This window comes from Arachis hypogaea, chromosome 10, assembly GCF_003086295.3.
Source record: "Arachis hypogaea cultivar Tifrunner chromosome 10, arahy.Tifrunner.gnm2.J5K5, whole genome shotgun sequence".
Classification (NCBI taxonomy): Eukaryota; Viridiplantae; Streptophyta; class Magnoliopsida; order Fabales; family Fabaceae; genus Arachis; species Arachis hypogaea.
The window spans coordinates 64,004,664-64,032,288 of record NC_092045.1 but is presented as its reverse complement, the minus strand read 5'-3'; the positions used below and the strand labels follow the sequence as shown (position 1 = coordinate 64,032,288).

The following is a 27,625-nucleotide window of genomic DNA, read 5'->3' as shown; positions in this document are numbered from 1 at the left end:
ATCATAAATTATAAGATTCACAACAGGTCATCAAAGAAAGAATTAACAAGCATCATATATTTATGGTAACCCTGAAAGTACTATATTCCTCATCTCCAAAGATTTTATACATGGACCCTTGGAACTAACAAATCCAAACATTTGAAGTTAGTGTGAAGTAAAAATGAGAAATTCCTGTCAACATGATGAAGAGCCCTGATGATTTTTTCTTAAACTGAGAAAATATTTGGCGGCGACTGCGGAGAGCCACTCTCGAGTAAAAAGGTCCTACTGCAATACGATCGAGATGTGCTTGAGGACGAGGCGAGGTATCTTCCATCGCCGCTGTTGAAAATAGCTTCATTCCGGTGCATTTTCCCCTTGCTTCTTCTGCCTCTCTGCTGACTTCCCTGACAGTCTTCATCATCGCCGGATTGTAGGAAACCACTGTGCATCGGTTCTGACGTCTCATAAAGAAGCCGAAGAACCTGTTTTATTGAAGGCCTTGCCCTTCCTTCTCTCTGGGTGCACCATCCTACTATAGACACTAATGTATGGAGTTGATCCAAGTCAAAAGACTCCCTCGCGTTGGGATCTACTAGCTCCAATAATCTGGTTTCGGATTCCATATACGGTTGCGCCCATTCCACCAAGTTCTTATTATCCTGAATAGCTCGCCTTCCTGTCACGATTTCTAGTAGTAACACCCCAAAACTGTAGATATCGCTTTTCTCGGTGAGCTCTTGAGTAACAACATATTCTGGATCCATATAACCTGGAATGCATGACATCAGTGGAGAAAATATTGAATTTCAGGGACATACAGTCATCTTCTAAAGCATGTAAATGAAAGATGAGGAAGAAAGGTCAGAAGAATTTTATACCTGGAGTTCCTCGGATTTCAGTGTTTAGAGGTTCAAAGCATATCGAACCATTTTTTGATGCCTGTGCAAGGCCAAAATCGGCTATCTGTGAAACGATGTGACACAGGAAAAAAATAAAGAATCAATTAACGCTTAAAAGGTGTCTGTGACTATCTAAATATTACTGCATCATAAAATTTGTGCTGTTTTTGAACTATTCAGTTCTGAAAAAAGAGGATGAATAGTTATCCCACCTTAGCAACAAAATTCTCATCCAGCAAAGTGTTGCTAGACTTAATGTCTCTATGGCACAGAGGAGGATCACAATATAAATGAAGGTACTCCTGCATGTGACGATGCAAAGGCAAAGTGTGATTCAACAATAAAAATACCAAACAAGAAGATATTAAAGCTTGATATTAAACTAATCAATCATATGTACCAATGCATTAGCTACGTCAATCGCAATTTGGATTCTAGTTCGCCAACTTAGCGGTGTTCTACCAGGAGCTGCACAAGAAAAAAAGAATGAAATGTGAGATCGGGTTCGTTAGGGGGAACAAGCTAATAGATTCAGCTGCATTCCACAATTCTCTAAGGCTATTATTTTGTTGAATAGATAATTGTTACTAGAAAAAGATGCAGAAGAGCATAATAGTAATATCTTAAAGTGTACTATTATTGAAAACAATATATAGATAGAGGTGTCCTTTTAAATCCAACCAAATAATATCTTAAATGTACCATTGAAAACAATGTATAGATACTAAGACTAAGAGGCATACAATGAAGATGATCTTTCAAGCTTCCATTTCCCATGTACTCATACATCAGAAACCTGCCATTAGAGATGCAAAAGAGCTTGATTTACCGATATCTGGTGTTAAGAAACACAAAAAAAAGCAGATAAAGAGATACCTCTCGTGTTTTTTTATGCAGAAGCCTCTTAAAGAAACAAGATGCCGATGGTGCAGCCGTGCAAGAAGTTCGATTTCTCGGCAGAACTCATCCTCTCCCTGCTCTGACACTCTGTTCATGCGCTTCACTGCTGCCACCAGGCCATCACTAAAATGAGCTTTATACACTGTTCCAAATCCCCCTTGCCCGATGACGGTGCTAAAATCCTCTGTTGCCTTCTTTATCTCCTTGTAGCTAAATTTTCGGAACATAGTTGAAGAACCTGGTAGAAGAATGGAGAACAAGGTAGAGCTGGTTATGATGTGTTTCATAAAGAAAAGTTTCAGAAATGAAGCAGCAGATTCAAAACATAAACTTACCTTCCTGAAACTTCCATGTTGCAAAAGGAGGCATGGTTTTTGAAGAAGTTTTTCCGAAATCATCAGGATCATCTAGCTCTCTGCTTTTTTTACGAATTAGAACTATCAAGACTATGAGCATCCCAACAGCAACAGCGGTGACGGCAATAGCAATACCTGGAACTAATGTCAAGTGATATGTATGGTGGTTTCCCTTAAAAGGTGCACCTAACAATAGTTGGCTTGGACTATCAGCAACCACTGGACTTGGAGAAGCCTCGGGACTCGGCAAGGATGGGGACGATGACACTGAAACTAGCATCGTGTTTGCAAAATATGGTAAGTTTTACTCTGTCACAACAGTACACAGACTTCATTGTATATGTTAAATAAATATTTAATAGCAATATAATTGGAATAATATAAGCAGTCATCTGTTGCACATTATATAAAACTAGCCCTTCTCGAGATTTTTCGAGTCTAATTCAGCTGTGGAATAAGTATTCCTACAGTTTCCATTCATCCTTTAACATGCCAACCATAAGGGGATTTTGCAATCATTGCTTATTAAAGTAGGAAGATGAGGAGAATCTAGAATATTGCTTCACAATATATCAGGACTCATATACGTAATTGTGTATGTAATAGCATTAGCACATGTACAAACTCATGTATTCAAAGAGAGCCAAATGGGGAGAGCATCGCAACTATTCTATTGTAAAAACTTATAATTTAAAAATGTTCATACCAGGAGGCCCAAGAAGTCCTTGAACACCAAAGAAACAGCTTGCAATGTCAGTTGTAGATTGGTGATCAAGTTGGCTTGCAAGTGCAGCAAAAGTTGCATCACGACAAGTACTGAGTGTTATATTATCATTAATTCCCAAATGATGCAGATAACCAAAGCCTGCATTTAAGCACTTCCTACATTTTCTTTCCTCTCCAAGTGACACTTTGCAATTTTTTGTGACCTCCGCGAATCTAGGAGATTGCAGCATTTGCATGACACTAGTCCGTCCCTTACATTCATAATTAACAGGAATTTTGGTCCCAAAACCACAGAAAGCTGTTGCATTTTGTGGAACTCCATTAAGTTGCAACTTATCAGATATAGTTTGGAGACAGGAAACAGAGTCATTTGGAGGGACCCCCAGGATGCTCGTTGAATTAGCGAAACGAGCAACAGAAATTGCAACATTAGCATTAATGTAGCGGCAACAGTTTCCCCTATCACCTTGGTTAGAACATAGAGAGGAAGCCAGTGTAAAGTTTGAAGCGGAAAAATCCAAAGGGCAATCTGCAAAAGAAGCAGCATATCAGCATATTAGATCACTAAGCTGCATTTGGTATTCCTACGACTGTAAAGACAGCCATATACTGCGAGCACATTTGAAAGACACACAAGCATGTTAACTTTGTTTATTTTTTTATCCTTGTATTTTATTTTATTTCAGAACAATCATGCTAAATCAAATTAATATGCAAATGCAGTATTGCCATTGTTCTTAGTTTTGAGCACAAGCTTCTTTGATTATCTCTTCTGTTTCCATTCAATAATATATGCAACTTGAACAATTTTATGTAACCTACTCTATTCATAATTCCAAAATTGGTTGATCTTAAAATACGAGAAAATATTGTAGAAATGTATCTATCTCTTGAAACCAAGTTAAATGACTGGGTTACTAATAAGGTAAGCAAAACTCTAATCCTGATGTTCATAGGCTTATATCTTTTTAGGCCAATAATATATATTGACATAGTTCTCACAAACACTTAAATGAATTGGAAGTTAGCCCATAAGATTGAAATAAACTTATAAACATGAAATCTAGATGGCTTTTGAATTTGCTTAAGAACAAATCAAGAGAGTAACGAGGTTCTGAAAATCTTGAGCAATCAAACTGAGGACTAGAAATGGTTTAAATTTCTGACATCCCCCTTCAAAATTTAAATCATGGACAGAACACAATCCCTCTTAGACCTTATTATAAAATTAAAATTTACATAGAATAATGAGGGGAAGCAAGGAACAAACTATAAATTAATAATCATGTTAAGGCCCTTATATGGTTGCAATTCATTCTCTAACCAAATGCCTCAAATTTTACAAGAAGTTTGGAACACTTCCATTTTAATGTAGCGTGTATGACAGTTAAAAAAGTAGTACAAAAGAGCATGGCATGCAGGGTCAATAATAAATGCGGTAAATAAAATGGTCCTGGTTTCTTCTCAGATGATAACTCAAAGTCAACCACTACTAGAAGACCTAGATTTTTTAGCTGTTACTTTCATTTTTCAACACTGGTTTCTGCAACCAATTTAACTACCATTCTGGTCATAAAAAGACTTTGCTATATAGCCAGAAATCCATCACATGCTTCTTCCAGCTGTTTTGCAAGTTAGCAACTTTATTAAGGAAAATGTTACTCCATCCTTTCATAATAAATACACTTTTGACCAAGTCATAAATACAAATTGCCATAGCAAACAAACATAACAAACTATATGGAATTAGTTAATGCTACAAAAAACAACTAACAAACACATCATGTAGACCTTAGCTCCACAATTTCTTCAACTTTCCCCAAGATGGGTCATCGAAAAATGCCACAAAATTTGATTTTTTTTATTTTTTTTTCAACAATGGGTAGCAGACACTACACACAAGGGTAGGAGAATAATGAAAGGAGGGATGGAAGTTAAGAAAGGAAAGAACTTTAAGATAGAAAACTAACCAGCCATTAATGAAGGGAAGTGCATTCCAAGAAAAACCGCAAATCCAAAAAAGAAGGGAAGGCAGCAGAGCATGTTGGTTGAGCAGCTGAGAGAGAAGAAAGAGAAGAAGAAGAAGAAGAGAGAGCACAACATGAAATGAAAGAGTGGGTTATGTTTATGTGAGTATGAAATATGATTAATTCGATAATTTGATTAACTGGTTTTGGGAAATGGGAACGGTAACAAGTAACAAACAACACATACCGTTCACTCGCTCAGAGTCACCGTGGTATACTGGTGTGTTTGGATGTCACATTGGTTTTGAGAAAGACTAGTGGGTCTGAAGAGAGAGAGAGAGAGAGGGTTAGGTACTTTTGTTTTGCACTGAATAAATGTGCATTGATGAGGAAGAACATTTTATTTTTTATAATTTTTGCTTTTAGATGCCTTTGGTGTGGGGTTCATTCATCTGTCGCTTCCTTCATATTCCGTAATCCATACAGCATAATCTTGACCCATTTCAAAGTTTTGGTCATGTGCCATTATTGCTCACAATTTCAACCCTAGTCTTAAGTAATTGGCATCACTTCCTAGTTTGTTTGTGCATTTAGATGAGTAATATATATGTTTAGAATAGATTGCGCATCACTTCACATCAAAAGAGAGCTAACAAACAGGGATGACAAAACTTTTCGAAGCGCAAAAATCGCTCTAAATGAGAATTTGAATATGAATTTTTTCTGTGAAAATGAATATGGAGCAAAATTTTTTTGAGGAAGATGTGGGACTCGAGCAAGGATTTCCGCTTTATTTTCATTAATCTTCGAATTATTAAATTTATTTAAATATCTTTAATAATTTATTTTTAATGTAAATTTTTTAGTCATTTCACATATTATATATATATTGAAAAACTTAACCCTAATTTTAAAAGTGCCTTCTCTTCTCTCCATAACATTAACATTCTATCGTCTCACTCTCCAAGTCATCCGAAAAAGTCAAAATTCGTAAATTCCAATCTCTTATAGTGTCACAACCATACCCTTCGTCGCTACTACTTAGTGCTTTTCATGTCGTCACCTTCTCGCCACCTCATTGTCTCCGATTTCGGTGTCCTTTTCCCTTTTTACCGCTGCATGACTATGTTCTTATATTTTGTAATAATGTTTTTTGATTTATTTTCTTTAATTTTTCATTAGAACTTTCATATAAATAATCAATATAAGAAGATGAAAGGCCTCGCGAAAAATGAAAATCCGCAGAAAATGGAAATGGGAGACAATATTCCTGCACAACAGGAATTAGAGTGGAAATAAAAGCAAATCTAGGAGTGGGGATGAAAAACGGAAAGGTATTTCCTGTTTCCGCCTCGTTGCCATCCCTACTAACAAATAAGGGTTGAATTGAAATTGTTTTTAAGAGATCAATAATTATTTTTTAAAATTAAACTGACATGCGTGTAATTTTTTAAGACTATTTTAATTAATATCTCAAATAAATAATAACGGGTTCATTATTAGAAACAAATTCTAAAGAAGAAAACAGATAAAAAAAGTTTTTCAAAAAATATATAATATTTGCAAAAATAATTAATTGCGAATTATAAATGAGTCTTGTTAACAAATGTGAAGGACTTAAGGTTAATAGAAACTTTTTCTAAAAACACTACAAGAAAAAAGGTCTATGGCCACGCTTTTTTCTTGCCACGCTTTTGTGAGAGTGGCGATTAAATAAAGATTCGGCCATGTTTTTTCTCGCCACGCTTCAAAAGCGTGGCAAAAAGGGTCAATGGCCACGCTTTTGTGAGGATGGCAATTGAATAGAGATACAACCACGTTTTTTTTCTGCCACGCTTTAAAAGTGTGGTCATAGAGAGAAACAGGGATATTTTGAAAGCGTGGCAATAGAGTTTCATTATAGTAACGTTTATAAAGCGTGGCCATATCCTGATATTGTTTTGGCACGCTTTAAAAGCGTGGCCAAAAGACTTAAAAAAACTAATAACCCCAAACCAAACATTCCTACTAACCATAGTTGTAAAAACCGGACCGGACTAGCCGGTTCGATCAGAAAACTGGTGAACCGGATCCCTAACCGGTCCAGTAGAGTAATATGACCGGACAAGGAAGAGAATCGTTGAGAACCGGATTGAACCGACCAATTCTGATGAAAACTGAAAAACCGGCAGTTTTTGCTCAACCAATCGGTTCGGAAGCTTTTTTTTATTCATTTTTTAAAACGATGTCGTTTTGGTTTATTAAAAAAAAGAAAAGTCTCGTATACAGTATCCTATCCCCCCTCCACCCCCAATCCCTGTTTCCACTTTTCCCCAACCCTAATCCCCTAACAGCTAACCCTCCTCGTCATCACCTCACCCACTCTGTCACAATGTCACTCACCCAGCCATTGTCGCTAGCCGCCCGCCATCGTCTTCTTCGTCTCACCGCCAGACACCCATTTTGAAGTCTGAAGGAACAAAACAGACCCGCGGCTCCGCTTCATCCTGTCTCTCATCTCCATCGCCGTTGCCTCGCCGTTGCTGCGCCGTCGCCCTCACTGTTGCCTCGCCATTGCTGTGTTGTCGCCCTCGCCATTGCCTCGCTCTTCTGCGCTGTCAAACAAATTAGTTGAATATGTTGTTCTTCAGTTCTCCTCTATTTTGCACTTCTACTCTATGCTTGTTGAATATTTGAAATTATGAAGTTGTGAAAACTTGAAATTTCTGGGATGAATATGCTTGTTGAAAGCTTTAAACTATGAATAATATTGTTATGTTGATTTGTTCTGTGTTGAATACGCTTGTTGAAAACTTGAAATTATGAATATGAAGCTGTTATGAGTTATGGCCAATGTTTTTATGTTGTCTGTTCTGTTATGAATATGCTTGTGTTGTGAATTTAACTATTTAAGGTTGCTATGAATTTAACTATTTAAGCCTTTAAGGTTGTTGTCTTGCTGAATAGGGAATAAGAATTAGGGAATTTAGGATTGCTATTGTTTTATACTTTTGCTACTCCATATTCTTTTAGAATGGCTTCTGCGAATACACCATCAGAAACACCATCTTTGCAAGAATAAGGATCAACTCCTGATGCATCAGTCAGAACTGAAAAATACAATAATAGAGCAAAAACTGATCTTGCGTGGGGTCATTATAAACAAGTTGTGGAATATGGAAAAACCATTCTACTATGCATATATTGTGAGAAGCTTATTAGGGGTGGAGGAATTCATCAGTTTAAGCTTCATTTGGCTGGAAAAATAGGAGATATTAAGTCATGTTGAAAGGTGCCAGCTGCAGTGAGATGCCCATTCCAACAAAGCATTGAAGAGCTTCGAAGCGAGAAAAGAAAAACTCAAGAATAGTATGCAGAAAGTTATCATGCTTGTGATGAAGTTGAAAGAGAATTTGATGAGATCGAACATAATGAGATGCAACAACAACAAAAATCCAGAGTTCCAGCACCTGGCTCTAGAAAAGGAAAACAAGTCAAAGGTTTACAATCCTATTTTCCATTGGCAACAACACCCGGAGTTCAACCAACTATCAAAAGCGTTCTTCAAAGCAAAGAAATTGTGGAGAAGTGTGATATTGCTATTGCGAAATAGATGATGGATGCCTCTGTTCCATTTATTGCTGTTAATTTAGCTTATTATCAGCTAATGATTGATGCTATTGCAAGCATGGGTGCAGGGTATAAAGGGCCAAATTATCCAAGAGCCCGTGGGTATTTGTTAAGTAAAATAGTTGAGGATGTGAGGAAAATGATTGATGGTTATCATGAGATTTGGAAACAAACTCGATGCACTATTATGGCCGATGGATGGACTGATCGTTGTAGGTGTACTTTGATTAATTTTTTAGTTTATTGTCCTAAAGGAACTCTTTTTCTAAAGTCATTTGATGCTTCTAATGTCTCAAAAACTGCTGATGCTTTGTTTAAGTTGTTTAGGGATGTTGTATTATTTTTTGGTCTTGAGAATGTTGTGCATATTGTAACGGACAATGCTGCAAACTATTTTGCTGCGGGAAGGTTGTTGGAGGCTGAGTTTTCTAAATTGTATTGGTCCCCTTGTGCAGCTCATTATGTTAATCTGTGTTTCAAGATATTGGGAAGTTACAAGAAGTGAGTGAAACTTTGTCACAAGCTTCAGTGATCACCAAGTATATCTATAATCATTGCTATCCACTGTTCTTGATGAGAAAGTTTACAGGTGGGCGGGAAATACTTCGTCCAGCTCCAACTCGGTTTGCCACTAATTTCATTGCTTTGCAAAGTATTTTTGCTCAAAAGGATCCTTTGAGAGCTATAGTGACCTCTAAAGAATGGATAAGCTCAGCTTACCCCAAAGATGCCAAAGCTAAGAAATTTGTAGATCAAGTCTTGGATTCTAAATTTTGGAGTCAATGCACTGATATTGTTAAGCTTATTGAGCCTCCTGTTTGTGTTTTACGTATTGTGGATAGTAAAGATAGAGTTGCCATGGGTTTTCTTTATCAAGCTATTTATAAGGCTAGAGAAGAAATGGTGAAGAGGTTTCAGAAAAGAAAGAACGTTACTGATCCTTATTTGAAGATTTTAGATACCCGTTGGGATGCACAACTTAAGAAAAATCTTCATGCCGCTGGTTATTGGTTCAATCTAGCTTTTCGATTTAACGCTAGAGAATTTGAAAAGCACAAACAAACAACTTTTGGCTTGTTGGATGTCATTGAGAAATATGCTTATAATGATCTTGTATTGAATTCTAAGCTGACAAGTGAGAAGAGAATCTTTAAGAATGCTGAACAAGATTTCGAAAGACAATCTGCAATACGTCAACGAACCACTGTTATGCCAGGTGAATTTCTTCATAAATTTGGTCTTTTACGATTGTGATGTATTTATTATGTGATATTTATGATTGTGATAAATTATATTTTTGTTTTTTATGTTAAGATAAATGGTGGGAATCTTATGATTGTGGAGCACCAAATTTGCAAAAGTTGGCTATTTGTGTTTTAAGCCAAACTTGTAGCTCTTCAGGTTGTGAGCGTAACTGGAGTATTTTTTAACACATTCACTCAAAGAAGAGGAATCGGTTAGAGCATAAAAAACTTAATGATCTTGTTTATGTTCATTACAACTAAAGGTTACAACAAAGGTACTTTCTTAATGATGATTGGATTTTTGACGGTCTAGAATTTCACAATTGAATTCTCGTTGCAAGTATAGTTTCTAAACCAATCAATAATCCTTTCATACAAAAAGTTGTTTGTCACTAGTACAAACCCCTAAAATTTATAAACCGAAGTATTGAACCTCGGGTCGTTCTCCCTAGGAATTGTAATGAAGTGTCTTGTTATTAGTTGTGAGTTATATTTGGGGTTTTTAAGATTTTAGACAAGAAATATAAATGGCAAAGAAAATAAACTAACAACTAATAGAGCTCTTGGCAAGATATGAGAACTAGAAATCCTATCCTAGTTATATATCCTCCTCAATTGTGATGACAAATTGTTCATTCCTACCACTTAGTTAACCTTTAACCATGGAGGAAAGACAAGTGGATGAATCAATTTGATTCCTCAAGTCCTAATCAATTCCTAAAGGAAAGACTAGCTTTAGAGGCATCCAAATCAATTAGCAACTTCTAATTATCAATCAACAAAGGAATTAGACAACTCAAGAGTCACTAATTACTCTACCAGAGTCAAGATGAGCAAAATCTATACTAAAACCAAAAGAAGCATTTTATCAAACACATAAGAGGCATAGAAGGAAAGCACATGAAATCTACAACAAGAATGAAATCTAACAACAATTATTGAAAGGAATTAACAACAACAATAAAAAAGAAACACAATTATTATGAATTACCTTGAATTGAATTGAAAGAAAATGGAAGGAACAATAGTAGATCTACAACAGAGTATAAGAACAACATAAAGGAAATTACAACAAAAGAATAGAAGAATGATGAATGTAACAACAAGGAATTGAGAAGAAGAAGTGGAAGAAGATATGAACTAAACCCTAGATCTAAGAACTAAGCCTAATTCTAATCATAATCCTAGAGAGAAGTGTTGATTCCCTTCAATCCTTGGTCCTTTAAATGCATTTTGGCGCCAAAGTTGGTTGCGAATTGGGCCCCACAGCTCTCTGAATTTGCTGGGCACATTTTCTATTTAAAAATCACGCGCGGCCTTCGGCACGGACGTGCACAGTGCACGTGCGCGTCCATGAGTTAGTTTGCAATCCGCGCGGGGGTGTACAGTGTGTGCGCGCGTCCTTAGCATTTTCCACATCTTTGGCTTTTCATGATTTCTCCGCTTTGCATGCTTTCCTCTTCAATCCTTTGATTCATTCATAGCCTTTTCAACCTGAAATCACTTAACAAATAAATCAAGTCATCTAGTGGAATTAAGGGTGAATTGAACTTAGCCAATTAAGGACCTAAAAAGCATGTTTTCACACTTAAGCACAAATTGGGAGACAATTATGAAACCATGCTATTTCGTTGAATGAATATGGGTAAAAGGTGGTAAAATCCCCTAAAATCAATACATGATAAACCCTGAAAATGGGGTTTATCAACCTCCCATACTTAAACCAAGCATGTCCTCATGCTTAAACCAAGAGAAAGCAAAGGGATCAACATTTATTCGATGAAATCTAACTAAATGCAATCTACCTATATGTAACTATCTAAATGAATACAATTGTTTAGTCAAAATAAATCAATTCCCAAGAGAACATATATGCATAAGGGATGTGGGTGTTAGCAACCATGCCAAACCACAATTGAATTGAGCTATTAAATATTTTTACAAACTTGCATGAAGAATGATGATCATAGGGGAAAACATGTAATTGAGCAATCGAACCCTCACCGGATGTGTTTACGCTCTATTCGCTCAAGTGTTTAGGGTTGATTCTCTCAATTCTCCTCTATTTCATGCTTTCTAAGGTTTGTTTTTTTCTTCTAACAATCAACATTTATTTCATGCATGCATACAATTATCATGAGGTCTTTTCTTTAGGTTGTAATGGGGTTAGGGTCAAGGTAGGATGCATATATGGTTAAGTGAGCTTGGAATTTGAATCTTTGATAAGTTTAAACTTTTCACCTAACCTAGGATATCCTATACAATTAAGTTCTAACCTAACTACCCATTTTTCACTTTTTCACATACTCATGCATTCTCTTCTTGATTACAACTCATATGCATTGACTTTTATTGAGCTTTACTTTGGTTTGGGGCCTTTTGTCCCCTTTTATTATTTTTCTTCTTTTTCTTTCTTTTTCTACTTTTTTTTCTTTCTTTTCTTTTCTTTTTCGCTTTTTTTTTCTTTTGTTTTTCCCAATTTTATTTTTTTCTTCAAACTATATACAGGAACATCAATGCATAAAGTCTTTACATTTAATTAATACACGAGTATGTACCCAATTTCCAAATATAAAAATACAAACACACCCTTTTATCCCAACCAATGTTCCCAATCCTCACTAAACTTGAAAATAAGCACTCTCACTAGCCTAAGCTAATCAAAGATTTAAATAGGATATTTATTATTTTTCGCTTTAAGGCTTGTAATATGCTAAAATAAAGAACAAAGTGGGTTAATCATAGGTTCAAATTGGCTAACAATGGAAGATCAAAGGTAAGGCTATTTGGGTAAGTGAGCTAATGAAATGATGGCCTCAATCATATAAATGCATGTATACACAAAATAATGGACATAAAAAATCAAACAAATCAAAGATTGCAATCATAGGAAGAGAACAATTGCACACAAGAAGGAAATATAAGTGGTTATAAGATGTAACCACACCATTAGGCTCAAATCTCACTTGCTTGTGTTCTTAGCTCAAAACATAATCCATAATATATATAATTCAAGCAAGTTCTAGGAAAAAGTTTCACTCAAATCAATTGAGGTGTCCTATAGATAGAAATCTTGAAAATTTTCGTTATTTTGACTAAGCTTATTTTGTATATGTATGCAAAAATAGAAAAAATGCAAACAAAAATCCAAAAAACCTAAGATGAAATGCAAAAGTGTTGGAATTAAAAATTCGTCACCCAAAATCGTCGATTGGTCGGACGACCTCCCCACACTTAAAAGTTTGCACCGTCCTCGGTGCATTCAAGGATGAGCAAGGGGGTACGGTGAATCTCCGGATTGCTACCTTCAGCTGGTAGGTCAACCGGTGCTGCGTGTTCTTTGTCTTGCTTCCATTATTGCTTGTGGTGCATCAATCATGAAAAGTAAAAAACAACACCATAAGATGAGAAAACAAAAACAAGGAAGCATACAATGTTGGAATGAGGTAAATCACTAGAATTGAGTGAGTGAATTAGTGTGACATTAGGAAATATTAGGTATGTGAATTCTGAATTATGCGGTTTAGAACACATATTAGCATAAAAGTTATGTCATGAAAGAAGCAAGCTCTTTACTCATTCTAATGTGCTTGAAATGCTTTAAGTAAACTTGTAAGGTAAAACAAGCATTAAAGAAGCATGAAAGCATTCAAGCTAAAGCATATGGATGCATATGATCATAACACAAGGCATTAAGGTAAATGCACAACATCATCCATCAAGAGTTGCCTAATCACAGAATAAGGCTCAAATCACATGGTGGCCAAATCATGTAATTCAAGAAGAGTTACAAGCTCGAAGGCAATTCTCATCACTTGGCATTCTTAAAAGGTGAGCATGAAAAACACAAAACCAAGTAGCAAAATATAACCTCAACAATAGAATCCAACAAAGATTATAAACATAGTGATGTTAAGAAAACTTCCCTTTTTAATACTCAGCAGCAATTAATGGTAAACAAGAATAACAATCCAACACTTATAATGAAGAAGAGAAAACTAAATGAAAACTAACTAATCAACTAACTAACTAACTAATTAGTTAACTAAAATAAATGGTTATCAATGGTGTTTGGGAGTGTTGAATGAGGGGTAGGAGAGGGGAAGAAGAAAGTAGGAGGAAAGAAAAGGAAAGGGGAGAAGAAAAGAAATATAGTGAAAGAAGGACATCCGCGCGTATGAACGCATGGCGCGCGCGTGCGGGTGGTGGTGTGATGGACACGACGCGTACGTGTACAGAGTGCATCCGCATCGATGGATTATTCCTAGAGTGGCGCGTACGCGTGAGTAAGTTTGTGCCAAAGGCACAACGTTGGCGCAACGTGGGCATAACTCTCTGGAAAATGTACCATGAGTGCATATGAGCGATCGGCGCGCACGCACATAGTGCGCCTGTGCGTCAATCTGCAAGTTGCCAAAAGGGCGTGTACGCGCCAGGTGTGCGTACGCACGAATTGGTTTGTGCCTTAGGCCCAATTTTCGCACAGTGCAGGCCTAACTCTCGAGTTTTTGGCTGGGGGTGGAATTTGTGCATCCGCACGTACGCGTACATGGCGCGTCCACGTAGGTTGGAAAAAATGCTTGATGCACGCGTACGCGTGCAGTGCGCATATGCGTGGATGGGGCTCTATTTTTTTCAAAATTTTTCTATGTTTTTGCACCAATCCAAGCATTCCAAACCTCCAAACAGCTACCCAAAACACCCTAAAACCTTATTTAACATACTAAACTACCAAATGTACTCAAGAAACCAATCAAAACAATAATTTAAACTAATTCTACCAATATTTACAAAAGAGAAAATGAAAAGATATTACCTTGGTGGGGTGTCTCCCACCTAGCACTTTTGTTTATTGTCCTTAAGTTGGACTTATGGGGAGCTCCTCTCAAGGTGGATTGTGCTTGAAGTTATCCTTGCCACCAATGCTTGAATCTCCAATAAGCTCCATTCTTCAATTTTAACATCTTCAAGCTTTGATGGAGTTCCGCACAAGCTATGAGCTCCCAAATTTGATTTTCCTTGTGCGATCCGGGGTCCCACACTTTGTTTTGACACCCGTCCTTAAATTGATCATCATTATTCCATCCGGGTGGCATGGCCTTGGAATTCTCAAAGAGCTTCCAAACAACTTCCTAGACCCATGCCATTTGGTTCCACACCAACCATTGCTCTTGAATTTTGAGCTTGCAACCGTCATGAGCTTAGAATGATGTTTCCAACCACTACACAACTCTCTTCTACTTTTAACTCCACAAGGAGCTTTAAGTTGACCATTATTTTGAATCAAACCATATTCAAGCAAGAAAGTAAAGCTTAGGGATAAGGATATTACCCACTTGAATGTTGTGTTAGATGGTGACTTGGGAAGGGAGACCTCCCCACACTTAGACAATGCAAGGTCTACTTCCTTGTTCTCTTCTTTGTGTATTTCCACCTCTTTGCGAGCTTCTTCAATTCCAACCTTTCCCCTTTTATCACATGGCTTGGTGTTGTCTTCAAGAACTTCGATTTCTTGCCCAATGGGAGGTGATTCAATTTTGGATAGCAATTCATTGATGAATAAATCCATCTCTTGATCAACCTCTTCGTATTCTTCAATTTCGATATACACCATGCCAACTTTTTCCTCTTGGTAGCTTTCTTTCGATTCACTCTCTTTCTCATTGCTCACCAAGAGTATGGGAGGTTGTGCACACTCTTCTATAACTTCAACTTCATGTCTAATGGGAGAGGATTCGATTGTAGATAGAAATTCATCCATGATTGAATCCATCTCTTGATAGGCCTCTTTCAAGTCTCCAACTAGGACATGCCTTGGAGGTTGCGCACCCTCCTCAACATCAATTTCAAGCTTCTTGGAAGAAGGCTCCATGATGCTACATTTCCATGACTTTCAACATCTCCTAAATCTTCAACCACTTCTTCCTTTTCTTCAATGATCATAGGCTCCTCCAATTGTTCCAACACAAAATTTGACTCCTCCTTCTCGACCAGATTTTCCAATTTCTCCTTCATGCTTTACTCTTCTTTTGACTTTTCACATGTGGTCACGGAAGTACCTTGAGTATTCAAACATTGGTGGGCTAAAGTGTGCACCACCCACGTCAAATTGGTCACAAATTCAAGTGTATCCCGCTTCATGGCCTCTTGTTCTTGAAGTAACAAAGTTAGAGAATCATCTATTGGGGTTTAGGGTGGGTAGGAAGGTTCATTATTTTGGAGAGAGGGTTCATGGTAGGAAGGTGGTTCTTCTTGGTAAGGGTATGGAGATGGTGAGTATTGAGGTGGTTCTTGGTAATAATCATGATAGGGTTGTGGTGGTTCTGTAGGTTCTTGCTCATAATGGTCATAAGAATATGGTATGGGTGATTGGTCATATGGTGGATATGGATCATAGGAAGGTGCTTGGTATGGAAGGGCTTGTGAGTATGGTTGAGGTTCATGTTGAGGATAAGAGTCATAGGCATATGATGGTAGTGATTGATTGTCGCAAAAAGATTCACCATAGCCATTGAATTGACATGCATTAGGATGGTGATTATACCTATGAGTATCCGGAGGTTGTTGCCAATAGGAGTGATCAATTCCTTGAGGCTCCTCCCATCTTTGTTGGTTCCATCCATAATGAGTGTCATCATTGAAATGCACATTTCCTACAACATAATTAGGACCAAACCCATAGCCAAAGTGAGAATTCATAGTGGAAAAACAAAATAAAACTAACAAAATTTAGTAAACAAGCAAAAGACAAGCTATTTACAATATTCACATATGTAGAATAACCAATAACATAACACCATTGCAAGTCCCCGGCAACGGCGCCATTTTGATGATTGGATTTTTGACGGTCTAGAATTTCACAATTGAATTCTCGTTGCAAGTATAGTTTCTAAACCAATCAATAATCGTTTCATACAAAAAGTTGTTTGTCACTAGTACAAACCCCTAAAATTTATAAACCGAAGTATTGAACCTCGGGTCGTTCTCCCTAGGAATTGTAATGAAGTGTCTTGTTATTGGTTGTGAGTTATATTTGGGGTTTTTAAGATTTTAGACAAGAAATATAAATGGCAAAGAAAATAAACTAACAACTAACAGAGCTCTTGGCAAGATATGAGAACTAGAAATCCTATCCTAGTTATCCTCCTTCAATTGTGATAACAAATTGTTCATTGCTACCACTTAGTTAACCTTTAACCATGGAGGAAAGTCAAGTGGATGAATCAATTTGATTCCTCAAGTCCTAATCAACTCCTAAAGGAAAGACTAGCTTTAGAGGCATCCAAATCAATTAGCAACTTCTAATTATCAATTAACAAAGGAATTAGACAACTCAAGAGTCACTAATTACTCTACCAAAGCCAAGAGGAGAAAAATATATACTAAAACCAAAAGAAGCATTTTATCAAACACATAAGAGGCATAGAAGGAAAGCACATGAAATCTACAACAAGAATGAAATCTAACAACAATTATTGAAAGGAATTAACAACAACAATCAAAAGAAACACAATTATTATGAATTACCTTGAATTGAATTGAAAGAAAATGGAAGAAACAATAGTCGATCTACAACAGAGTGTAAGAATAACATAAAGGAAATTACAACAAAAGAATAGAAGAATGATGAATGTAACAACAAGGAATTGAGAAGAAAAAGTGGAAGAAGATATGAACTAAACCCTAGATCTAAGAACTAAGCCTAATTCTAATCCTAATCCTAGAGAGAAGTGAGAGCTTCTCTCTCTAAAACTAACTAAAACTAATCCTAATGAGTGTGAATGATGCTAAGTGTTGATTCCCTTCAATCCTTGGTCCTTTAAATGCATTTTGACGCCAAAGTTGGTTGCAAATTGGGCCCCACAGCTCTCAGAATTTGCTGGGCACATTTTCTATTTAAAAATCACGCGCGGCCTTCGGCACGGACGCGCACAGTGCACGTGCGCATCCATGAGTCAGTTTGCAATCCGCGCGGGGGCGTACAGTGTGCGCGCGCGTCCTTGGCGTTTTCCACATCTTTGGCTTTTCATGATTTCTTCGCTTTGCATGCTTTCCTCTTCACTCCTTTGATTCATTCATAGCCTTTTCAACCTGAAATCACTTAACAAATAAATCAAGGCATCTAGTGGAATCAAGGGTGAATCGAACTTAGCCAATTAAGGACCTAAAAAGCATGTTTTCACACTTAAGCACAAATTGGGAGACAATCATGAAACCATGCTATTTCATTGAATGAATGTGGGTAAAAGGTCGTAAAATCCCCTAAAATCAATACAAGATAAACCCTAAATATGGGGTTTATCACTTAATCATCACAAGAGTAATGAAGTATATTGATAACATAGGAACCAAATGAGAAAGCAAGTTTATGATCCAATTTGTCTTGATGCATTTAAGGATCATTCGGAATGGATACTAGAAGATTCACCACCATTTTTAACTCCTGAAGAAGTTGATGCTTTACTAAATGATCTTACAAATATGTCTCTTCAATCACTTTTAGATGATTTTGGTATGCTTTTATTTATTTATGAATTATGATCAACTATGATTTTCGTATGCCTTATAACATGTTTTATTTTATTTTATATCTTAATTTGCGAAACATTATCTATAATGCTAGATCAATTGGATTTGGAAGATGATCGGGATAATGATGGAGCTAATAATTCTGTGAAAAATGCAAATCAAAATGAAAGCAATCAGGATGTAGCTCCACGTTTGTCAGATGAAGAGCAATTTCCCGACTTCGAAATCACTCCTTGGATTTAGTTTATGAATTGTTATCCTTATTGTGTTTAATTAAGATACTATTGTACTAGTACTAACTAATTTCATGTCTATCTTTGTATTAGTTATATTTAGACTTTGAAACTTGGTTGTTTTTAAAATGTTGGTGAAGAAGTAAAGATATGTATTTTGAATTTTTTAAGTTTATGACTATTTTTAGTATTTTATATTTTTTATTTATGTGAAACCGATTTTATCGGTTCAACCAGCAATTTATCGGTTAAACCAATAAACCAGTGAACCAGTAACCTGACCGGTTTGATCACCGGTTCGGTTCTTACAACTATGCTACTAACTCTAAAACCTGGACAACACTTCGAGGCACTCTCACTCTCTGTCACTCACAACCCCAAACCCAATAACCCCTTATTCTTCTTCTCTTTTCCATGGCGGATCCTGCCTCCTCTCTCGTCGTAACCCTAGATCTCAAGCCCATCACATTGAATCACAACTCGATCCAGCTCCACCTTCCACATTCCTATCTCGATCTCCAGCTCTCACAAACCATAATCCCAATCCGACTCTGCTCTCTGCGCCACCGCCCCCGCCGCCGTTGCAGCAGCACCATCCCACCTTCTCTTACGTGCCGCCTCAGGTCTTCGCTGGACCTCGCTTCGCGCCTCCCGCCTAAAGGATGCAGCAAGAAGCTATGTAGCAAGTGCTGGTTTCTTGACAGAGAAAATTGAGTAGAAACAAAAAGTAATGGAAAGATATTTCTTATTACTTTTCACACTAAAATCAAATACACGCATCACATATATATATATATACTAACTTTACAATAGAAATGCTGACTAACTAAATTATGTTATCCCCTGAATATTTACATATTTATCCTGACTCTAACTCACTCTTCTCATTCTTATCCCTTATACCCCCCCCTCAAACTGAGGTATGGACATGAGAATACCCTCAGTTTGTGTTTGAATCTGTCAAATAAGTGCTGGGATAATGGCTTAGTCAGGCAATCGGCAACTTGATCAGGGGATGGAATATGTGCCACAAAAAGAGATTTCTGATTGACTAGATCTCTAAGAAAATGAAGATCCAACTCTAGGTGCTTGCATCTACTATGCAGTATAGGATTAGCAGCTAGAAGACAAGCACTCTGATTATCACAGTAGATGGTAGGCGGTGTAGGTTGTGGTATATGTAATTCACTCAAGAGTTGCTGGACTGAGATGATTTCAGTTTGGGCTGCACACATAGCTCTGTATTCGGCTTCTGTACTACTTCTACTGACCTTTGTCTGCTTGCTACTCTTCCATGATATTAGGTTATTACCCAAGTAAACACAAAATCCAGTGATGGACTTTCGATCCTCCAAGTCACCTCCCCAATCAGAATCTGCAAATGCAAGAATCCTGAAATTAGTGGATTTGGTAAAAACAATTCCATGTTCTACTGTACCTTGCACATAACGAAGTATTCTCTTCACACTTTTCCAATGTTTAAGGGTTGGATCATGAGCAAACTGAGACACCCGGTTCACTGCAAAAGTAATATCTGGTCTGGTCATCGTTAAGTACTGTAAGGCTCCAACTATAGATCTGTACTTTGTTGGATTTTCAAATGGTTCTGAATCAGAGGAGTAGAGTTTCAAATCTGTCGACATTGGCGTTGGCAAAGGCTTTGAATTATTCATTCCAGCCTTGAGTAATAGTTCCTTGGCATACTTTATTTGAGATATCAGAAGGTCTCCATGGGGAAGATAAGTAGCTTCAAGACCTAAAAAATAGTTGAATCTGCCAAGATCTTTTAAAGAAAATTTTTCATGTAATTGAGATATTAAAGTTTCAATTTCCTGTGAATTGTTCCCTGTGACTATAATGTCATCCACATACACTAACAAATAAGTCACATTAGAAGAATTGTGTCTAACAAATAATGACACATCTGATTTAGTACTTTTAAACCCAAACTTGTAGAGAGTATCTGTTAAGGTCTTGAACCAAGCTCTAGGTGCTTGTTTCAAGCCATATATAGCTTTATTTAGCTTACAAACTAGTGAACTGTTATGATGAACATACCCTTGAGGCTGAACCATGTAGACATTTTCTTCCAGTGTGCCATTTAAGAAGGCATTGTCAAAATCAAATTGCCTTAATGGCCAGCCCAGGGAAACTGCAATGGTTAACACAACTCTTACTGTGGTTGGTCGAATTACTGGTGAGTAGATCTGTTCATAGTCCACACCTTCCTTTTGATGAAAACCCTTGCCCACCAGCCTAGCTTTATACCTAAGAATCTCTCCATTTTGATTTTTCTTGATTGCAAAAACCCATTTACTTCCTATTACTGTTGCATTAGCTGGTGGTTCTGTAAGAGTCCAGGTATTACACCTCTCTAGAGCCTGAATTTCTGCGTCCATTGCTCTCTTCCAATGAGGGCAGTTAAGGGCCTGCTTAACTGTAAGTGGTATACTGTAAACAAGATCAACCACCTGTGTGTTGAATGCTTTTGGCTTGTGTATTCCAGATTTGGCCCTTGTCATCATGGAATGGGTGTTTGTAGGTGTAATGGAGGGTAAACCTCTCTTTAAGCCACTAACAGGGATAGGTGAATGAGGTTGAGGCAGAGATGGGGGGTCTGATATTTGTGAAATTGAAGGTCTGATGTGAATAGGGGAATCATTAGAGGTGGTATTTGGTGGTTCTGGCAGGACAGAGGATGCTGGGAGAGAGGGATTTTCTGTAGAAGAGGGTGAGGATGAAGGTATTTGTATTTCAAACTTAGTGGATTCAGGAATATAATCTTGTGTATCTACAGTAAACTTGATTGCAGAATTAGAAAACATAGAATGATAGGGGAATAAAGTTTCAATAAAGCTAACATGCCTTGCAAGGTAAACCTTACCATTCTTTGTCATGCACTTATAACCTTTATGATGAGAATCATAGCCAAGAAAAAGACACATTTCAGATTTATAGTCAAATTTAACATTCTTATATGGTCTTAAGAAAGGAAAGCATGCACATCCAAATACTTTAAAGAAAGTGAAATCTGGAGTATGGTGAAATAGAGTTTCATAAGGACTTTTATTTTGCAACACACTAGTGGGTAATCGATTAATGATGTAAATAGATGTAATAAACGCATCTTCCCAAAATTCCATAGGAAGAGATGCTGTAGCTAATAGGGAAAGTCCCATTTCTGTAATATGTCTATGCTTTCTTTCGACACTACCTTGTTGGTGATGTGTGTAAGGGCATGACATTCTATGTTGGATACCCTCAGTAACAAGAAAGCTAGTAAAAGCTTTAGAAAGAAACTCACCTCCCTTGTCGGTTTGTAGGGATTTAATGTTGTGACCAGTTTGTTTTTCCATCAGTTTCTTGTAATTTTGAAAGGCTAATAAAGTTTGAGATTTGTTCTGTAAAAGAAAAATAACAGTAAATTTTGAAAAACCATCTACAAAACAGGCATAATATTTATAACCATTTCGGGAAGTCACAGGGGATGGTCCCCATAGATCAACAAAAACACACTGTAATGGTGCACTATACACAGTTTCAGTTTGGTCAAAATGCAATCTATGCATCTTTGCCAGAGGACAAATTTCACACTTATATTGTAAGGAAGATGCAGAATTTGTAATAGGAATGGAGCATTTATTCATGATGGTAAGCACAGTTTTCATGGCACAATGGCCAAGTCTTTTGTGCCATAGAACAATATTACTATTCACATTACATTGAGTATTGAAAGCAGTGAAATTAGAATTGTTGATGACAGTAGAATTACAAAGAGCTGAATTGAAGTTGTCTAAATCAGGAACAACACCATGATGAAAATTAGAATTACAGCTTAAAGCAGTGTCCTGAGTATTAGGCTTAGGAACTCTGAGAGTGTCAAAGGAGTAAACTCCATTTCTAACTATGCCCTATAGGAGAAAGTCCCTGGTAGCCTGATCACGGATAACACAAAAATCAGGCCAAAATTCAAAGAAAACCCCATTTTCAGCTGCAAACCTGGACACACTTAGCAAATTCTGGGTAATTTGAGGGACATGAAGCAAATTCTTTAAACAGAAAGAGATATTAGCATATTTATCATAAAGGATAGAAGAGCCAGAATTCTTGATGGCAATACCTGTACCATTACCTACAAATACTTGATTTGCGTCTGTGTTACTCGTAGAAGAAGAAAGAAGATTTGAAGGGTCTGGTGTGAGATGGTGGCTGGCACCAGAATCTGCAAGCCAGGATGCATCACTCAATGATGAGGATGGGGCAGTGAGAAAGGCTGTTGATTGGTGAAAATTCGCGGGGGGAGGTGGTGGGTGTGCATTGATGTATGGAATTTGAGGTGTCGTAGAAGGATTTCCAGAATTGGGATTGAACGAATGGTCGAATCTGTGGTAGCAGTTCCACACCACATGCCCTAATCTTCCACATAGTTGACACTGCACTCTTGAATTATTGTTATTGAAGCCAAAACGTCCACCACCACGGCCATTTCTGCCTCCACGGCCGCGTCGATTGGCAGTGGCACGGTTGTAATCAAAGCCCGATGGAGAATTTTGAACATAATGAGCAGTTGGCATACCAATATCAGGTTTTTTGAAGCGCTCGAGCATCTCTTCATGGGAGAGGAGAAATGCTTCAGCCTCAACAACTCGGAAAGATCCTCTCTTTGCTGTGACGGAAGAGATGTATACGGCATAATCTTCAGAAAGCCCATCAATGATAGCTTGAAGGTGATCATCTTCTGGTACTTCATATCCCACAGCAAACAAAGAATCCACAATTTTGCGAATTTTGGCAAGGTACTCAGTTGCTGGACCAGTCTTCTTGCAGGATCGTAGTTGACTCTTGAGGCTTTGTACACGCGCAGAGGAGACAGCTTGGAAGTATTCATCTATTTGATTCCAAACATCAGAAAATTTGGATAGATGAATGATTTTGTTCTTGAAGGGGTTTGTCATCGAAGCTACCAGCCAGGTTGTGAGGGTTCTATCACGCTTTCGCCAATTCTTGAACTCTTCTGATTCAGTGAGTGTTTTCTTGGTGGCATCTGATGTGAATTGTTCTGGAGCCTTTGATGGATCAAGGTGGGTTTCGAGACCCAAACTTTCAAGGGTAAGAAGTGCAAGATATCTCCAAGTTGAGTAATTGTCTTCATTGAGTTTTTCAACAATGGGTGAGAAGGTCTTCTTTGTTGAATCTGATAGTGTGATTTCCATTGTGGATCTAATGATGAAATGGTGGCTCTTGATACCATAAAGGATGCAGCAAGAAGCTATGTAGCAAGTGCTGGTTTCTTGACAGAGAAAATTGAGTAGAAACAAAAAGTAATGGAAAGATATTTCTTATTACTTTTCACACTAAAATCAAATACAAGCATCACATATATATATATACTAACTTTACAATAGAAATGCTGACTAACTAAATTATGTTATCCCCTGAATATTTACATATTTATCCTGACTCTAACTCACTCTTCTCACTCTTATCCCTTATACCGCCACCCCCTCCTTCCAGTCGCTGCCTCTTCAGGCACCACATTTCTCCTCACTGCCAAATCCATCTGGAGGCACCGCTCTGCCGAGTCTTGCCTACCAGAATCCGTCGATTCCACCTCCTGGTGTTAGCTCTGCGGCTTCAATGGCTCCCGGCATCGCCTCTGCTGCCGGTGGCATTGCGGTTCCGGCGTCTGTGCCACACATGCAGCCGATGATGCCGTATCAGGTTCCTCCCAGCAAGCCCGCCATCCCAACCCTGAGACCATCCTACGCGAAGCCAAACGGTTACGCCACCATCGTGGGTGCTCCTCAAACGGCTGTACCTCCTGCTGGTGGGTCTTGTTGCTTCCATAGTTCAATTGTTTATTATTGTTAATTGCATAATTATTATTATTTTTGTTGTTGATATTTTGCGATTATGCGTGTTTGTACAGTTAGTGCTTGTTCCAAACCGTTAATGTCAATCGTTGGGAGAGAAAGAGAGAAGGTTTGAGATCTTCAAGGATAACATGCGGTTCATTCACGAACATAACAGCACTGGGAACAAACCTTACAAGCTTGGCTTGAACAAGTTTGCCGATTTCACGAATAAAGAGTACAAAGCTAGGTACCTCGGCACCAAACCCCGCAGCTCCTCCCATCAACAGCGATTGCTCTCTGGCAACAGGAAGAGTGACCGTTACACATTCCGTGCCATTGACGAGTTGCCTGCTTCTGTTGATTGGAGGGTGAAGGGCATTGTCTCCCCCGTTAAGGATCAAGTTCAATGCGGTTTTGTTATGAAGGGAGTTGTTGGGCATTAGCAACAGTTGCTATGGTAGAAGGGATCAATAACATTGTGATAGGGGAGTTGATATCTCTGTCAGAGCAAGAGTTGGTGGACTGGTTTTGGTAATGCTTCTAAATTTTTTTTGTAAACTAGGATTAAGGTCTAAGCTTTATTATTATAATTTATAATGCTAGATTTGTTCAGAACTTGTTATTATAATTTATAAGGTTGATTTGTTGTTCTGAACTTCTTATTATTGTTGATTTGTTCTCTTTGTTTGGTTCTGATATTTTTTTATTTTAATTAAATATAATGTTGATTTGTTCTCCAAGTTTGGGTTTGATTTGTTCTGATTATTGTTGCTTTGTTCTCCTTGTTTGTTTTTTTATTTATTCTGATTTTAATTGAAACATGTTCTGATTATTGTTGATTTGTTATCCTTATTTTGTTCTAATTTTAATTGTGCAAATTTTGATCCGTTTTAGAGATTTATTTGTTCTTTATCAAATTATGGATTTGGACGGTTTTGATTTAGTGTAACATGATCAGCTTTACCGCTTCCTTGTGAGGAAGACCGGCAGCAATTTCAATGTCATGATACTGAAGGGCAAGGTTTGTTTTTCCCTCTCTTATATTTCTCAGTGGTAAGATAGGAATTATTTCGAGTTTTGAGTACTTATACTCTCCACTGGATGTTTGTTTTTTTATGTATGAAGGTAAAATTGCCGTGGTAGTGGGAACTGTAACTGATGATATTAGTGCACTTGGTGATGAAAATAAGCAAAAGGAAGGCATTCATGTTCCATACAGGGATAGTAAACTTACTAGGCTGCAAGTTTGGTATCTTTATATCTAACTTTCTTTATGGAGCACACACACTTCTTTGTTATGGCATTGCCTAGAAGAAAAGAAATAATTGTTACTGATATATACGAATCAGAAACCTGTATATTCAATCTTTTGTAACTAAGTTTTCTTTGATATTTGTAATTAAAGAGTATTTTTCTTAAAGATATTTTTCATGGTTGACTATAATTGAATCACAAACATTGTGAAACTTTGACTTGTTTCGCTTAATTTTTCTTTGATATTTGTTGATGCAGCTATGGTTATGATCGTTTTGGTCAGCAAGAAGCCAGAGGACTTTGGCAAGTATGTCTTAACACTTTGTTTCAAACTTGATATATATTTATGTGTGAGCTATGCTTTAAGGTAATTTTAATTGATTAGTAATGTTACACTCCTAAGCCATGTTTGTGGAAGCTGCACACCACTCAAAAATCATTTTATTCCTTTTGGTGTGCTATCTAAACTCAAAGAGGTTAGAACATTTGTGTATTGGTGTAAACCCTGATGATGAGCAGTGGAATGAGAATGTGCAAGTCATTCTACCAGAAATATTGGGATTAAAGTGTTCAAAAACTCTCAGTATGTATATCCCGCAACTGGAACTTTTGAAGCTCATACTGGCCCACATTCTTAAACTTGATTTCAGGTTCATTGTTGGTCATCATATGGAGTGGATTATATCAAGCATACCACCTGCCACTGATATGAAATTTAAACAAAGTGGTTGCAGCTTAAAATTTGTAAAAGGTGAGGGTGTCCCAGATGAAATCAAAATGCTTCTTAGACACAGCAAAATATCATTAAATTTTCGGTGTTTTTTGAATTGCGAGCTATGTCCCCTAATTGTTGCTACTATGATTAATACTTTAATGCTTTTTGGGCCTGGTTATTGTTTTATGCTGTGTCTTTAAGGAATTTTGTCAAATCGAACTTTTTTCCTTTTATTATATGCTTATTAAAATGGAGCTATGTAAAACTATTTTCCTGCTGTTTGCTGACTGCTATGCTTTTGTGCTACCGATGAAGTTGTTTGATTGAACCAACTACCCATTGTGCATGATGCTATGAGTTTGGTCAATTGTTTGTCCTGATGTGGAGTTATGTCTTTTGTGCAATCCGAGTGTTCAAATTTATAAATTCATTAGCATTTTCACTTTTCAATTTGCATCTAGGGGTCAGGATGGTGCGATTGTTTCAAACTTTCCTTTTGAGGTTTTAAGGAAGACCATCTGTGTAATAACTTGTCTAAGTCACATTAGTTTACGAACTGCTTTTAATACATTTATTATTTGAAGTATACTGGTTGATCCCTTTTTTATGTTAAATTGCTCTCTAGTATGCTTGGCAAGTAAATTCACTTTATTGAATGGGAATGATCATCTTTCCTGTTCCATAATTAGTTTCAAGTAGAAAATGAATGTATATATGCATGCATTAAGAGATGAACAAAGAACTATATCTCTGTTCTCTCCTTGTTTAAGTGAATGCTCGTTAGCTCAAGAACTTATGTTGGAAAATTTAGCCGTAATTAATGAGAGTGAGCTTATATTTATGCTATAATTGAATGGTTTCGCAGGATTCTGGCTAAAGTTGAAAACTTACTGCTGATTCTGATGTATAGACTTGGTGGTGAATGATTGGCATTTGATCAGCTTGCACTTAGGGCACCTCTCTAGAATAGTTTTGAACTCGAGATATATTTGTATTTTGAGTATTAGTTTTTTAACGTATAAAATAATTATAGCAAAAATTATATAAGTCACTAATTGCTATTGATTTAAAGCGTGGCCATACCTCTCGCTATCGCCACGCTTTAAAAGCGTGGCCATATCTCTATCGCCACACTTTGAAAGTGTGGCCGTATCTCTCTCTATCGCCACATTTGAAAAGCGTGGCCATATCTTCCACAAGCGTGGCAAACTATAAAAAGCGTAACAAAAAAACATGGCGATAGAGCAACCGCCACACTTGCAATTGTAACCCTTTCAAAAGCGTGGCGGTAGTTCAAAAAGCGTGACGAAAAATTATTGCCACACTTTTTTCATTTTTTCGTCACGCTTTAAA

The 27,625-nt window shown here is 37.2% G+C and overlaps 3 protein-coding genes across 11 annotated transcripts; 2 read left to right on the top strand and 1 right to left on the bottom strand.

The window, feature by feature from the left end:
- Positions 1-30: 30 nt before the first annotated feature.
- On the bottom strand, positions 31-5,442 carry LOC112715638 (probable receptor-like protein kinase At1g49730). 4 transcript variants are annotated; one of them, XM_029289668.2, is made up of 10 exons: positions 5,081-5,442; positions 4,837-4,922; positions 2,847-3,395; positions 2,120-2,413; positions 1,761-2,022; positions 1,628-1,680; positions 1,285-1,352; positions 1,097-1,186; positions 864-948; positions 31-754 (listed from the first exon to the last, which is right to left on the bottom strand). In XM_029289668.2, exons 2-10 carry the CDS (start codon positions 4,907-4,909, stop codon positions 210-212), a joined length of 2,019 nt encoding a protein of 672 aa, XP_029145501.1. In that variant the 5' UTR covers positions 4,910-4,922; positions 5,081-5,442; the 3' UTR covers positions 31-209. The 4 variants fall into 4 exon arrangements, with proteins under 4 accessions (XP_029145501.1, XP_072060980.1, XP_025623199.1 ...); XM_072204879.1 differs by having other exon boundaries at positions 2,120-2,407; XM_025767414.3 differs by having other exon boundaries at positions 4,837-5,119.
- Positions 5,443-9,015: 3,573 nt separating this feature from the next.
- On the top strand, positions 9,016-9,696 carry LOC112717591 (uncharacterized). Its single transcript, XM_025769578.1, has one exon. It carries the CDS (start codon positions 9,016-9,018, stop codon positions 9,694-9,696), a length of 681 nt encoding a protein of 226 aa, XP_025625363.1.
- A 14,031-nt stretch (positions 9,697-23,727) lies between these two features.
- LOC112715637 (probable cysteine protease RDL3) lies at positions 23,728-27,343 on the top strand. 6 transcript variants are annotated; one of them, XR_011866641.1, is made up of 7 exons: positions 23,728-24,275; positions 24,378-24,834; positions 25,262-25,324; positions 25,429-25,547; positions 25,816-25,864; positions 26,208-26,308; positions 27,138-27,343. XR_011866641.1 is itself a non-coding variant. In XM_072204877.1 (7 exons), the coding sequence occupies exons 4-7, from the start codon at positions 25,462-25,464 to the stop codon at positions 27,167-27,169; spliced, it is 273 nt and encodes a 90-aa protein (XP_072060978.1). In that variant the 5' UTR covers positions 23,728-24,275; positions 24,378-24,834; positions 25,262-25,324; positions 25,429-25,461; the 3' UTR covers positions 27,170-27,343. The 6 variants fall into 5 exon arrangements, 3 of the variants coding, with proteins under 3 accessions (XP_072060978.1, XP_072060977.1, XP_072060979.1); XR_011866640.1 differs by having other exon boundaries at positions 25,248-25,324; XM_072204877.1 differs by having other exon boundaries at positions 25,429-25,552.
- Positions 27,344-27,625: the final 282 nt, after the last annotated feature.